The sequence below is a fragment of the Hyperoodon ampullatus genome (assembly GCF_949752795.1).
Source record: "Hyperoodon ampullatus genome assembly, chromosome: 2".
Classification (NCBI taxonomy): Eukaryota; Metazoa; Chordata; class Mammalia; order Artiodactyla; family Ziphiidae; genus Hyperoodon; species Hyperoodon ampullatus.
This window is the reverse complement of record NC_136915.1, coordinates 147,757,226-147,771,732: the sequence shown is the minus strand read 5'-3', so window position 1 is coordinate 147,771,732 and position 14,507 is coordinate 147,757,226. Positions and strand designations below refer to the sequence as shown.

The following is a 14,507-nucleotide window of genomic DNA, read 5'->3' as shown; positions in this document are numbered from 1 at the left end:
CTTTTGCAAGGAGTTGAGCTACTGAGGTCCAGGCACATATGTGTTACAGATACAGTTCTATAACAAAGATTTTAGACCCTGGTATACGTAGAGAAATGAATGAATAGTATATCTCTTAAACTAGTAGTTCTAAAATTGGTTAGTTTTATATTTATGTTTATTATCAATTTTGAGTTAATTTTTACATATGGTGAAAGGTAAGAGTCAAGCTTCCTTTTATTTTTGCATGTGGATGGCCAATTGTTCTGGTACCATTTGTTGAAAAGTCTACCCTTTCTCCTGCATTACCTTGGCACCTTTGTCTATAATCAATTAACCATACATGTGTTAGTGTATTTCTTGACTCTATTTTTTCCATCGACCTCCAAGTCCATGCCAATACCACAGTGTATTGATCATTATAGTTATATAGTAAGTCTGAAATCAAGAGTTATGAGCCTTTCAACTTTTTGTTCTCTTGCAAAATTATTTGGGCTATTCTAGGTCCTTGGCTTATTTATCCATGTACATTTAAGAAATAGTTAATCATGGACTTCCCTAGTGGCACAGTGTTTAAGACTCTGCCTGCCAATGCAGGAGACACAGGTTTGAGCCCTGATCCAGGAAGATCCACATGCCATGAAGCAACTAAACCTGTGCACCACAACTACTGAGACCACATGCCACAACTACTGAAGTCCATGCACCACAAGAAGAGAAGCCACAGCAATGGGAAGGCTGAGCACCCCAACGAAGAGTAGGCCCTGCTCGCCACAACTAGAGAAAGCCTGTGTGTAGAAACGAAGACCCAACCCAGCCCAAAATAAATAAATAAATTAATTAATTAAAAAAATAGTTAATCAATTTGTGCAAATCTTCTGCTGGGATTTGGATGGTAATGCTTTGAATCTCTAGACAAATTTCAAGGTAATTGATATCTTAATAATGTTTAGTCTTTTAATCCATGAACATGGCATATCACTCCATTTAACTAGGTTTTGTTTTCTTTATGAATGTTTTGGTGTTTTCAGCTGCCATGCACCATATAGAGATTGTGCTGTTTTAATAATGTTTAATTGTGAGATAATTATGGGTTCACAGAAAGAAACTAGGGTAGTCCAGAGAGGTCCCAAGTACCCACCACCTAATGTCTTTTAATGATTATATCTTAGAGATTTATAACAATATCAATATATCAGAAAATGGACATTTGTTCAATGTGTGTGTGTAGTTCTCAGCTATTTTATCACAGTGTAGACTTGTGGAGCAACCACAGCAATCAAGATACAGAATTATTCCATCACCACAAAGATCCCCATTGATCTACCCCTTTATATTCACACTCACCCCTTTTCCCTGGCCCACCATCTCTAACACTGGTAACTGCTAATCTGTTCTCCATATCTATATTTTGTCACTTTGACTGTTTTACAAATGGAGTCGTACAGTGGGTGATTTTTGGAGATAGCTTTTGTCACTCAGCATTTTACCTTTGAGATGGTAGTACTTTTTAAATTTCAGTTTTCAATTTTTCATTGCTGGTATATAGAAATACAATTGATTTTTATATATTGATCATGTATATTGTGATCTTATTAAATTCTCTAATTAGTCCTAGCAGATTTTCTATAAATTCTTTGGAATTTACCAAATAAACAATCATGCTGTCTGCAAATAAGCAGTTTTGTTTCTACCTTTCCAAACTGCATGTTTTTATTCATTTTTCTTTCCTTATTGCACTAGCTAGGTCCTCCAATATTTTGCTGAATAGGACTGATGAGAGTCAGTATCCTTGCCTCAACTTCTAATCTTAAGGGAAAAGCATTCAGTGTTTTAGCAGTAAATGATAATATTATAGCTTTTTTTTTTTAAACATAGGTTTCCTTACCTTGATAGCTTTCATTCCAAAGATCAGAGTACTAATATGAAGGTCCTATGAACTGCTATACACTTGGGGATCACAGAAATGACGACCAGGTGGGTCCAAAAACCCAGTAGATCACTGTGAGATTGACATGAACTAGGAATCCTTTTATTGCCTGGCCCCTGTAGCACCTATTTTAATGGGGTCATGGTGACACTTTATGTTCCCAGGTACCAAAGATAGTTCAGATCCAACAAGTCTCTAAAGATTCTAGTGCACAATGACTTAAGTAAATTACTGAAGATTCCTTTGGGGCAAGGACTGGAGAAGTATACAATATATATACTTGCCATGGTGTTGCACAGTCCTTCCTCACAGGAATCTGTCCTCACTTTCAGTCTGAGAACTGGTGAGAAAATTACCAAATGGGGAGAGCAGAAGGTAACTGAGTAAAAGATCATGACATTCAATGGAAGTAGCTGACCTTGGTCTTTGTATCATTCATTCTTGACCTCTTTTAATTATATATCAAGAAATTCCCATGTTGGCTGATCCTTACCCTAAGAAACATCATATCTATTAACCCTCTTCACAGATTCTACAGGTCAGGATATCCTCTTCCCTTGGCTGCCTTCCAACCTTACTGCCCTACCTGCCTCACTCTTAAGGAGGCTCTCATTTTCAGGGTCAGCATTTCCACAACCTGAGAATAAGTTCTTATTTAATTTTGCATCCTAGGCACATCTCTTGCATCTCCCTGGTTCTAGCCCTCCAGTATTTTTCACCTAACCTGCTTTTGAAGGTTAAGTTCTTCCACTTAGCCCTGCTATCCTGGGATTCTATATTCCCCAGTGCTGCTAAACAGCCATGTTTGATAACAACATCTCCTACCATAAGATACAGCCTTCAAAGGGCCAGCCACAACTAAGTTACTGTATAATTTTGGTCCTTGTCACTGGTACATTCCTTATTGTCCTCAGGGCTCCCATGAAGAAGATAGCAGGTTGGTCTTCTGGTTTTATAAATTAGATCATTCTAACACATCCACTTCTCTGAGCCTTTGATCACTTCCTACTTAGCCTGCCATGGCTGTTCTGGCATCTCTACACATTTAATATTGACCATCATTTTTACTAACCTTCCCAAATCATCCAGAAACATGTAAGAACTGATACTCAGGGCACTTGCCAGGGTGTTAAATCTTGTGTTAAGGGAGAATGTCCCCTATCCTGACAAACTCTCCCTTATCCGGCTTTGGGATTCCCTCCTAGGCATGCTCTCCTATCTCCAAACTCATGCTAACTAGGTCCCATAGATCCTGCATATGATTTCTCTCTTCCCTCTGCAGGTCTGGCATGCCTTTAGTCAGTTCATGCTGAGATTTGATTCCGGCTACTGGTCTGATGCCTGGAGGGGAGGTGGGGGGTAAATCTTGAGGAGGGCAATTATGGCCTTATAAGATACCTGTCACATTTGATTCCTCTGCATGGTCTTCAAGCAACAGGGGCACTATCTTATAACAAGGGATACTGGGCCAATTATATAGGCTCTTTGGGTTTAGAGGAATCTGGTGTTCATGGTTCTGTAGTGCATCTACCCAGGTATCCTCACTGAAAATCTAAAGGCACCACTCCTTCCAAAAGGGCCCTGAGTCTGAGTAGGAGACTTGCCAGGGCTAAGAATTCACCTTTTATTGAAGTTCTAGTATTCCTTTATGATTATACCCTGAACCTGGACCTTAGCATGATTAGCCTCCCAGCTACCTGAGATAACTGTTTCTTTAAATAGTAACTAGTAGCTTTCACACTTGGATTTGAATTGTGATTGACTGTGTTGAGCTCTCATTTTCAGGCAAGGGGTACTGGGCCTGCATCAATGGTACTCAGCTGTCCCTTGCAAAATCCTAATAATTGCTATTTTTATTACACTTCTCAAATGTCAGAGATATTGCACAGCCAATGCATCTCCTTCCATCTACATGCCATGAGAGTTTACCAGGAAAAAATATTTTTCGTTGCAAGGATACAGCAAGCCAGGACTATCGATATTACATGAATCACCAGAGATGGAGTCTTGATGGTCAGTTGGCTGAAGAATGATCCAATTCTAGAATCCCATTCTTAGAGTTTGCTTCCTAGATGCATTAGTGGTACAAACTGTCTTCAGTCAGCTTCTTCAGAAGGCATTCAGATGCATGTGAATTTTTGATGCTGTGATCTTCAGCAAAAACAAACAAAAAACAACTCTAGGGGAATAAAGCAGCAGGATACGGAGAGAAAGGAGCTGATCAAGGACTGTTCTCAGGTTAAGTGGAGAATCCACTGATCCATGGTGGCTCTAGAGTGTAGATTGCACCACAGCATTGTCCAGCCTTGAGGCAAGGAGTCATGGCTTTTGTATTCCAACATCAGTCGGCATTCGTTGCTCTTGGGGGACAGGGTATAACTTCCTAGGTACATCAGGATGGGGTGTTTCTTGCCATCCCAGCACATTCTCTGGAGGAGGTCACAGGTCCAAGCCATTAACTGTAGCACCAGCAGCAACTGGAGGGTGAGACTACTATTGAGTAAAGGCCAACAATGCTGATTTACTGCCAAATGGTTGGTTTAATGTTCTGAAAGAAAACCATTATTGGCCAGTAAGTGGAAATTATTTTGGTATAAAGAAAAAATCTTGAATTTATAAGCAGTCTTGGGTTCAGAATTTGGCTTAGCTGCTAATTATCTGAAATGTTTGGGGGCAGTTTACTTAATCTATTTAAACCTGTTTCTTAATCTATGCAAAGAGGAAGGTAAGAACCATGACACAGGTTTTTTTGAGGATCAGTTATGATAACTTAGGTAAAGTTCTGGTATGTGACGTGCTTAAAGATTAAAAGCAGGTCAGCAAAACTTTCTGGTTCATCATTTAAATTGCTTTATTGTGGCTCCTCTTTCTAAAGGCAGCAGCCATTTAGTAGGTTTATTTTATTTTTTTTCTTTCTATCTAGGAAGTTGAAATTTAATTTTGTTTTCTTTAGTATGCCAAAGAAGTTCACTCAGCTATATTTGGTAATTCTTCTCATTTATTTTTGAGAAGTAAGCATTTTGGCTATTATTGATATGTAGAGTCACTCCAGGTCAGCTGAGTAGTGAAGCTCATTAGGACAATTTCCAGAACTTAGTCTTCTCTTTTGTTTAGCCAACTATCTTCATCTCCTCTAGGAACAGTAATCCACAGTTGGTGGGCAAAGTATAGAACCCAGGTTAGTAGTTTCTTCTGGCCCACTTAAGGAGACAAAATTTAGGAAATGATCTGGATGAATAGACAGGCAGTCCCAGATGGTTAAGAGAAATCTTAGTCTTGGGGTTAATAATCCATGAAAAATAACACATGTGCCTTCCATCCACTTGTCTTTTAGTGCTTAGAGACAAAATTTGGGGCTTCACTCAAATCCAGGATCATTCAGATATTCTGAGAGTCATAATAAATCTTCCTTTCTTCTTAACTCATCATCCTCAACAATTTAACTTTCAGTGCATGCTTTTTCTGTGCTACGAACACAGGTTAAAATAGTTTCTACACTAGAATATCTTCCTAGAGTGAATTATTTTTTTTTTATGTGCATTAGAAGACCCAGGAAATAGGGAAAAGAAGTTCCTACTGAAGTACTGTGAGAATAATTATTGTTTGGGCAAGATCTTTAGTTTTTTCACACTGAGAGACATTTTACTCTGTTCTGGCTAGACTGTGGGCTATCTAGGGAGAACATAATTTTCTAGACTTTTAAAAAACCTATTTATCTATGAGCAATTTATACCCCTGATTAAAGAAACCACTCCCTGGACAGGGACTGCTTCTCAGATGTCTTATCTCCCCTCATGCTATGGCTTCTGCCTCCTGAGGAGACAACTGTGCATCAGACACTGTGCATCATGAGCTGAAGTCCTTGCACCATGTGCTCTTGTTTACTCAGAGAATATCATGTATATAAATCCAGAGAGGAATTCATCATGTTCTGTATCTGAACTTCAAGAAAGTCTTGGGGTTACAATAGTAAATACATACAGAATTCCTGAGGCCTCCAGATGCTTCTGCCCAAGAAGGGGCCTTCTGAGCTTGTCCCTGTCAGAGCTATGCCGAGCACCTGGCCTTCTAGTCACTCCCCCAACCCCTCCCCTTTAGTGACACATAGCTGGGCTTTGCCAAGGCTGCTTTTCTTTGCTTAGGCACCATTTCAACTGTTGCTTACTTTCCCTCATCTTTATTCAAGGTGTCTGAGAACAGCTGAGCACCACTGTGGCCCCTCTGAGACTGTGCCATGGCCGCCAGTTTGTCTTGCATTTTCCCAGCACTGCATCTTTTTGGGGTCTTGGTGCTATTGCTGTGTCCTTCCTGCTTGTGTGGTGAGTACAGAGGTTATGGGAAAAGGGGGTATTTTCTCTAACATATGGAGAAAAATACCCAATTAAGAATTAGTCAAATACAGTGAAATGCAGGGAGATCAGCTCAGTGTTTTGTGACCACTTAGAGGGGTGGGATAGGGAGGGTGGGAGGGAGACACAAGAGGGAGGAGATATGGAAATATATATATATGTATAGCTGATTGACTTTGTTATAAAGCAGAAACTAACACACCATTGTAAAGCAATTATACTCCAATAAAGATGTAAAAAAAAAAAAAAGAAAAACAAAACAAATTCAGTGAAATGGTGGTATATCATAATCTTTTTGAGAGAGTGCAATGAACTATATTAATAAGAAATAAAATTTAAGTATAAAAGAAATTGTTCCAATTCAGATAGAGGATTTTATAGTGTCTAGAATAACAAAGTGTTGAAATGCAAAACTTCTTGTGAGACTGCTTTAGCAAGGAATAATCTTTAATTTTTAAATCAATTTCTTGAATTTAAATGCTCTAAAATTCTTAAAACAAATTACTTTCCAAATAGGTTAATTATACCATCTACAATCTTAGTTACTGCTTAATTTTTAAAAATTCCATCCATAGACAAAAATATTTTCTGTTATTACAAATATGGAGTAAATTTTCTAGAGTAAAAATATAGAGTACTTCATGAATTCTAAACCATTATATAAAAGTATGGCATGGCTATTGAAATGTAAGAAAATTTTTAGCAATGAATGAGAAGTCAAAGGATTTGAGAGAACTTACCAGAACTGAAGAACTGTCACTGTGAAAATTAATTTATTTTTACAGAATTCAGATGGAAATGTCCTTTAAGCAAAGTGATGTTTTACTCTTTTGTTAGCTAACATTTTATCCAGGAGAATTAATTTTCATAATAAATTTAAAATATTTATGAATTTGTTCCCTGAAACAGCTGTCATGTCATAAAAATGGGAGATTTGGGATAGCTTAGAGGGAAAATTCTGAACTGAAAATAATGGTTGAATACTCTTATGTGAGCTCACTTACTGATTTATCAATGTGGAAGCCATATTTTCTTCCTCACTGAGACTGATAAGGGGGAAAGCATGGGTTAATTAAAGAATATCTATATTTGAAAGATGATTTTTCATATCAGATGCATGAACATTATTGAGGGACAGTATTAATTTAGGTTATAGTATCAGTACAGGATAAAGAACTTTATGCTTGGGGATTTTCAGTCCTCCAACTTCATCTCTAAGTTCCCCTCTTCTAGAGACTGAGGTAGTAGAGCAAAGCCTTATCAAATTTGTCAACAAGTCTTTCAATTATTTTTTCATGTTTCTGTTTCCCTTTCCCTTTCTCTTCTGTTCCCTCAAATCTTCCCATTACCCATGGCCCTGACTCTCTGAAATGGCTTTTAATGTCTGCCAACTCTGATGTGAATCTCCCTTTCTGATTCTGCCTCCCCTCTCTCACAGTAATGACCTTCTGAGGCCAGAGACTTTGCCATTGCCTCAATATCCATCTGCCTCTCACATCTTATCAACTACTTACCTTCTATCCGTCCTTCAAGTTATCTCCAACTTATTCTTGGATGCCTTCCCTGGATACTCTGGTGCCCAGTTCTGTCACCACCTTCTCCTACAGAACTAATTTCCTGTTCTAATCCTCTGGCACAAGTGTGACTAGTGTTGTGGTAGAACTATTTGTATGGTTAAATCTTATATTTTAAAATACACTGCAAGAAAAGCCCAGTACAGAACTGCATATATGTGCTTACTTATAAAAACTAAGAGCCATTTTTATATTTTTATGGAGGTGCTTAATCTGAGGTTTAAGAAAGGCTGTATGGAAGCTGTTGATTTATACACAGGTGAATTTCTTTTCCTCACAACTAAAACAGAACTTACTTGGAGTTACCGTTACTATGCTTTCTGAACCCTCCAGAGTTGAAGTTTGGGGAGGAGCACAGGTAAGGGAAACAAGAACCTGAGCTGGCTCTTGGCCTCATGGGTATTTAAAGCTTATTCTCTCTTGTGAGGTTTTTTTTTTTTTTTTTTTTTTTAATTTGTCCTTCATCATCACTGAGGATCTGCTAAGTACAATTTGCAGTTCAGGGTCTGGCTGATCCAGGGATCCACCTCTGATTCTGGTTGTTCATTTCCTATTTCCTATCTCCTAGGTATCATCTGGTGACTTCTAGTGTTATTTTGTTTTTACAGAGGGCTTCCTCCCACCTCAGGAGACCCTTTTGGACTGGCGTGAGGACAATTCCACCATGACTGTCTTTCTCATGCAGCCCATTTCTAATCTACTGGAAGTGCTAACTCAGCCTTGCTCTGATAATGTCAGGAGTCCAGGCCAACCTCAAAACAACAGAGATCTGTCCTTCACTCTCACCTTAGAGCCTTAGAGTGCCTGTCACTAGACAGCCCATCCTTTGCCTTTTAGATTTCTCAGACAGGAGCTGGACACTAGTTCGCTGTGACTAATGTCTCCCCAGCCTGAAAGGAGCCACATTAGGTTTTCTCAGTGAGCTCCTGAGGGTCCTTCTCTCTATGTGAAGGATAAATTCTCTCACACATTAGCCTCACCTGGGACTGCAGGTGGTGTTCACAGGATATCAAAAGCTTTATAAAAATACCTCCCCAAGTATTATTCTTAAGATAATTTAAATTCCTGACCTGTCTAAAATTCCTGACATTGTCTTTAAGTGAGGGAGGTAAGAGTTTTCTAACCGGTTTCTGAGCTACTTGCTTAACCAAATATGGAGCATTTCTAGGCTTTGCAAGTCACAAGGAGAGTATTGTTCTTCAGCCCAAACTTTCATTTTATGACCTTTAAGCATCCACTGATGCCGTAGAAAGTGAAAGTCCAATGATCAGTACCGAGAGCAGAATTCCAGAAAGTGACAGTGGACTTTGTACTAACACAAACCTGAGCTGAATCCTTAATTTGATTCATGTTACTGGTACTTACTAGCTGTGACATGGTGTAGAATATTTGACTCCTCTAAGGTTGTGTTTCCTTTTCTCTAATGTGGGTCTGATGTTCATTCGGCCTCAGAGAGTTAGCATGAGGATTAAATGGTATAACATATATATGATGATTAACACAGTGTCTAGCAAGTGGTTAAGAACTCAATAAATCATTCCTAGTAATTTTGTTAAGTAAATGAAACATACCTCAGTAGTATAATTTAATGACTTTGTTCTCTAAAATTGGAAGAGTCCATCACTCCGAATAGTTAATTAAACTCTAGCTCATTCTCTTCTACCCTTCTCTTTTGCCATTCAAGACTGCAACAGGTTTCCCAGCATTGCCCATGGATCCTATGAAGATGTGAGTTCAATTTTATCCTTTACTACTATAGTGCAGTATAAATGTGATGAAGGATATGTTCTGGTTGGAGAAGAAAAAATCACCTGCAGAAATTCACATTGGTCATCTCTAACTCCTGAGTGTAAAGGTAACTCCACTTTACTGATGGCTCTTGCTAAGATGGTAGGACCACCATGCTAGTTCTGACAGTATGGTTTCCCCCCAGCGAGAGGCAGCACTTAGAAATTTGTATGTATGTATGTATTTACTTATTCATTTCCTGTATTTAATACCTGGATGTGGTACTGTGTTGTTTAAAAAATATGTGCGGTGTTAAAAAATATTTGTCTCAAAAATATTCTTCTATGTTATCTTCCAGAGCTTTGTTGCTTTACCTTTCACATTGATATCCCCAGCCCACTTGGAATTCCTATGGGTTTATGGTGTAAAGTAGGGGTCAAAATTTATTTTTCTCCAATGAGTAGTCAATGAACCCAGCACCACATTAAATGGACCGTAGTTTTCACGCTGCTCTACAGTACTACCTTTGTCAATATTCAAGAGTTAGAGATAATAATTTTTAATTGAAGAGAAGAGTGAGGATTCAGCAAAATTTTAGTGAATTCTTGTGAAAGTTAGGATGAGGACTCATGGAAAAATCCCAAACATCCTTGAAGTATCTGATATCTCCATTAGTACCTGGTGCATGTTATCACCTCCTCATAGATAAGCTGACCTGATATGAGACCAAGATTAGGCGTGCATTTTTTTTTTTCTTACCACACGGCTAACAGCAACTCAAGTGTCTAATTTCCCACCATTGTCTCCATTTAATACAGGAAGATACTAAGGGCATAAGAATGGAAATTACACACTTAAGATGCTGAAAAGAGTCAGGTTTTAATATACAGTAGTTTTTAAAACTCAGATTTTAGACCACAATACCTAGGTTTATATCATAATCATGTCACCTAAAAGCTACACAACCATAGACAAGTCACATAAATTGTCTTTATCTAATTTTTCTCTCCAGCAAAGTGTAGATAATAATAGTGTTTTATGTTGATGATAGCTATACATTAACATTATTGTTATTAATTTATTGTTATAATACAATAAATGTAGTTAAAGAACAACTCTCAGACTGCAGGCATAATTTATTACCAGTGTTTCTAACCCCCCAGTATTCTTTACTATTGTAAGGTCTTATTCTGAGGATCACAAACTGATCAAAATCATGTTTCCATTACAGCTCTGTGTCTGAAACCAGAGATAAAAGATGGAACTGTGTCTCTGGACAAGGATCAGTATGTTGAGCCTGAAAATGTCACTGTCCAGTGTAACTCTGGTTATAGTGTGGTCGGCTCTCCAAGTATCATCTGCTCAGAGAACAGAACCTGGTACCCAGAAGTGCCCAAGTGTGAGTGGGTAAGTGGCACACACCTCGGGGTATTCTATCACATTGTAAAAATGGTAACCTGCTCCAGAGCACTGTCCCAGCCAACACTGATGAGATCTGACTTTTACTGGGACTCATTTCTGAGTTGTTTAAATCAATTTCAGAATCAGCACTTTTACTCTCAAAGCGCATGTTGAGCTCTTAAAGCAAGTTCTAATTCTCTTATTTTATAGCAAGAAAGACCAAGCCCCTAGATAGGAGGGTTCCATAGATCCAGGCAACCTGGCTCCCAGCTCTGCATTTTCTATTACAGTAAGTGCTATGCTTTTGCATAGACATCAGATCCATCCCTTCAGCTCACCCTGAAGAAGTTCCCTGGGTATCTTCTGCAGTGCTGTTCCTTCTCTGCTTACTTTCATTGCTGCCTTAGAGCAGTGCTAGTCTCAATCTTAGGGTAAATACTTTGCTGAGATGCACAAAGTATCTTCTGATTTCTTGCATCAGTCCTAAGGAGGGTCTTGATACTCCAATTTTATTGTCATCAATAGGCATCCTGAAGTAATCTTATACCTTCACAGTTTGGAGAGAAGCCTCTCAAACCATCCTTTTATCTCTTTTAGGAAGTTCTCACGGGCTGTGAACAAGTACTCGCAGGCAGGAAACTCATGCAGTGTCTCCCAAGTCCAGAGGATGTAAAAATGGCCCTGGAGGTGTATAAACTCTCTCTGGAGATTGAAAGATTGGAGCCACAGACTTGAAGTTGAGCACCAGTTAAAAATCAGTACATCTATTTCCCCTCTCTTCCCCTTAAAAACAGATAATTAGGTACATTTCCCTCATTAGCAACTCTACTGGTCCTTAAGTGCTATTATTTACTGAAAAAATACCTGAGTTAGAAGAATCTTTCAAATTTTTGATGCCACTGCTAATGTGGAACTATTGGTGGTTTATATCCTATCTCATTTTAAGCTTCTGCTTCCTTAGATTTGGTGGAATGGAAGAAATAAATAATCACCTGTCAAAAATGTAGTGTCTTTGTTTTCACTTTGATTCCATTGTAATGAGAAATTAGGGCCCTATATCAATCACTTCCTGATGCTTCTCTAATTAATGCTTCTTTTCTATTTTCATACTGGAGCCTTGTCTGAGATGTATTTACACTACATCTTCACTTCCTACTCACCCTTCAGCGCCCAGGTCAAATATCACATCTTCTTCCATCTTCGCCTTTCTCTTTCTATTGATTACCAATATTTTCTCTGGAACAACTTCTCAGTTCCTCTTTATATTTAAGGTATATTTGGTTTTGCTTGACATCCCCTCCATCCAATAATAACCAGCTTGGATGCCTTTGAAAACCTGTGTGCAACCCAAGTGTTCTTCTTGAGCATGTCCAATTCTTCCCATCCAGTGTGACCACTCTTTTCTTTAATACTTCAATTAAAATGGCTTTAGTGTCTCTTTTAGGACAGATTTCCCAGAAGCAGACCCTGAGAAGAGAACTTGTGTGCAAGTAATTTATTAAGGAACTTCTCCAAGTTCTCAAAGGAGAAATGGGAAAAGGAGCAGGGTAAGCAGGATGGGACAGGGAAGGCACGTAGTAGGGTGACCAGGCAAAGTCAAAGGAGGGTGGCTTAATCTTGACCCAGAAGGGAACCCTGGACTATAAGTTTGTGTACATTTTGTCCCAATTCCAGGTAAGGGAATTGGGCTTTCATTCTGCTGTACCAGTCAGTTATTGGTGAAGGGACACCCTGTGGACACATGAGCCCCCAGGGCATCCAGCTCTCTTTGTGTGACTACAAAGCTGACTAGCAGCCTGCGGGGAGTCCTCCCAAAAGAGAGGAAGGTATAACCCTAAGAAACCAGAGTACACAGAAACCTGCAGAGGAGAGCAGAGAAATGGTATAAAGGTCTGAGGACCTGGGTAGAGCTTTCAATGCTTATCCCACACGTATTACTCTTATATCTCTGGATATTCTGGGGAGCCTTATAATTTCTTATGGTCACCTCTTCTTCCATTTTTTGCCTCCCCAAATGTCATTCTCACTCATGCTTACTTAGCTACTATGGCTGGCCTCTGGTTCTCCACTGCATCTTGATCAATTATAGAGAACATCACCTCTTTGATTTCTTCAAAACAGCAGTCACATAAGAAAGTTGCATAGCAGACTTTTACTAACGCTCTCGAGTTAACAGAGGGATGTCTGGCTGGCTGCACAAGACTGGACTTTCACATCGAATGTTCATAACTGTGATCTTAAAAGACCATTGCCTTTCCCTGCCACCAGGAGCCTCTTCTAGCCTTTTCTGGTCTGATGCTTTCCTTCCTCAAATCACTCCTTATCACACTTTATCTGTTCTTGCTATCACTGCCCCAGAAACCCATTTCTTTTTACTTTATTAGGGAAAGCATTTTAGCAATCTGTCTTTCCCTAGTTTCAGGGATTTCATATCCAAAAATCCATGAATGTACTCAGATAAACAAAGGACTATCCATTCCACATCTGGGTGCCAAGCTGTAGAGAAGATTCAGAGGCATCTCTGAAACCTGAGTCTCATATTTCCTCCCCTGCAAGTCTCCATCCAGGGCAGTGTGGAGACCTTTCCACACTGATGTGAATTATGCCACGATCTTTTCATGTGTTAATTCTAAATTAATTACACATAATTATAATTAAAGAAGTAATATGTGCAGGAAAACAAGAATTCAAACCTTAGAAAGGGATTTATAAAAATAAAAGTAAGATTCTTCCCTCTTCTGCCTCATGTGATATGAACTCATATCACATGACTTTTTATCTCTAAACATATATTTTGATTTCCTGCTACAAAACTGATCAATCTAGCTCTGACTTTCCCTCTCCTCTCTCTCTCCATTGGTCAGTGTCATTTAATTTTATATATTTTTAGTGATTACTTATCTTTAGGGCTTTAAATAATGTACTTCAACCTCTATTATTTATGCAACTTTATTTTTTAATAATTTACTATTTTATTAAAGTAGTACAAGCAAATAATTAAAAAGTCAAATAATCCAAAAAAAACCTTTTAATGAAAACCCAAAGATTCTGATCCACTCAATCCCACCCTTTGGTCTCTTTCCCCCAAAATAACCATTTTCAACTCCTTTAGCTCTGTGTTATGATGTTTATCGACATATTTCCAAAAAATATTCTTATTATACTTATGTTTATTATTTTTAAACATTATGTATTGACTGATTAAGCATATCTTGATCTTTGCTAAGCCAAGGTAAGCTTAACAGTGATCTGTGAATATATTGCTTTACAGCTCTTTAATTTTTATGGCATTAATAATTTATCTTGTTTTTTTGTTTAGTTTTCTATGTTTCTATTGCTGATTCTTGCTACATGTTTCAAAAGATCTGTCATAGTCTAGCAATCTATTTCCTAATGCTCAGACATGTCAGATGCTGTTTTAATTCCACATACTTCTCCACCATCACTCCTGGAGATTTTCTTCCCAGCTCTCTTTTCAGTGATTCTGAAATAAATGGTTTACTCTGAAATCTTAGGTCTTCTCTTTGCTGTTCTCTTTATTACTTT

The 14,507-nt window shown here is 38.4% G+C and overlaps 1 protein-coding gene across 1 annotated transcript in view; it reads left to right on the top strand.

The window, feature by feature from the left end:
* Positions 1-11,696, top strand: part of C4BPA (complement component 4 binding protein alpha) — a gene marked incomplete at both ends in the record, with an annotated part of 120,117 nt that extends 108,421 nt beyond the window's left edge. The window contains 4 exons of the mRNA XM_079723180.1: positions 9,064-9,141; positions 9,517-9,687; positions 10,792-10,967; positions 11,559-11,696. Coding sequence (XP_079579306.1) covers positions 9,064-9,141; positions 9,517-9,687; positions 10,792-10,967; positions 11,559-11,696 — 563 coding nt within the window. The remainder of the gene's footprint in view (positions 1-9,063; positions 9,142-9,516; positions 9,688-10,791; positions 10,968-11,558) is intronic.
* Between the last annotated feature and the right edge of the window lie 2,811 nt (positions 11,697-14,507).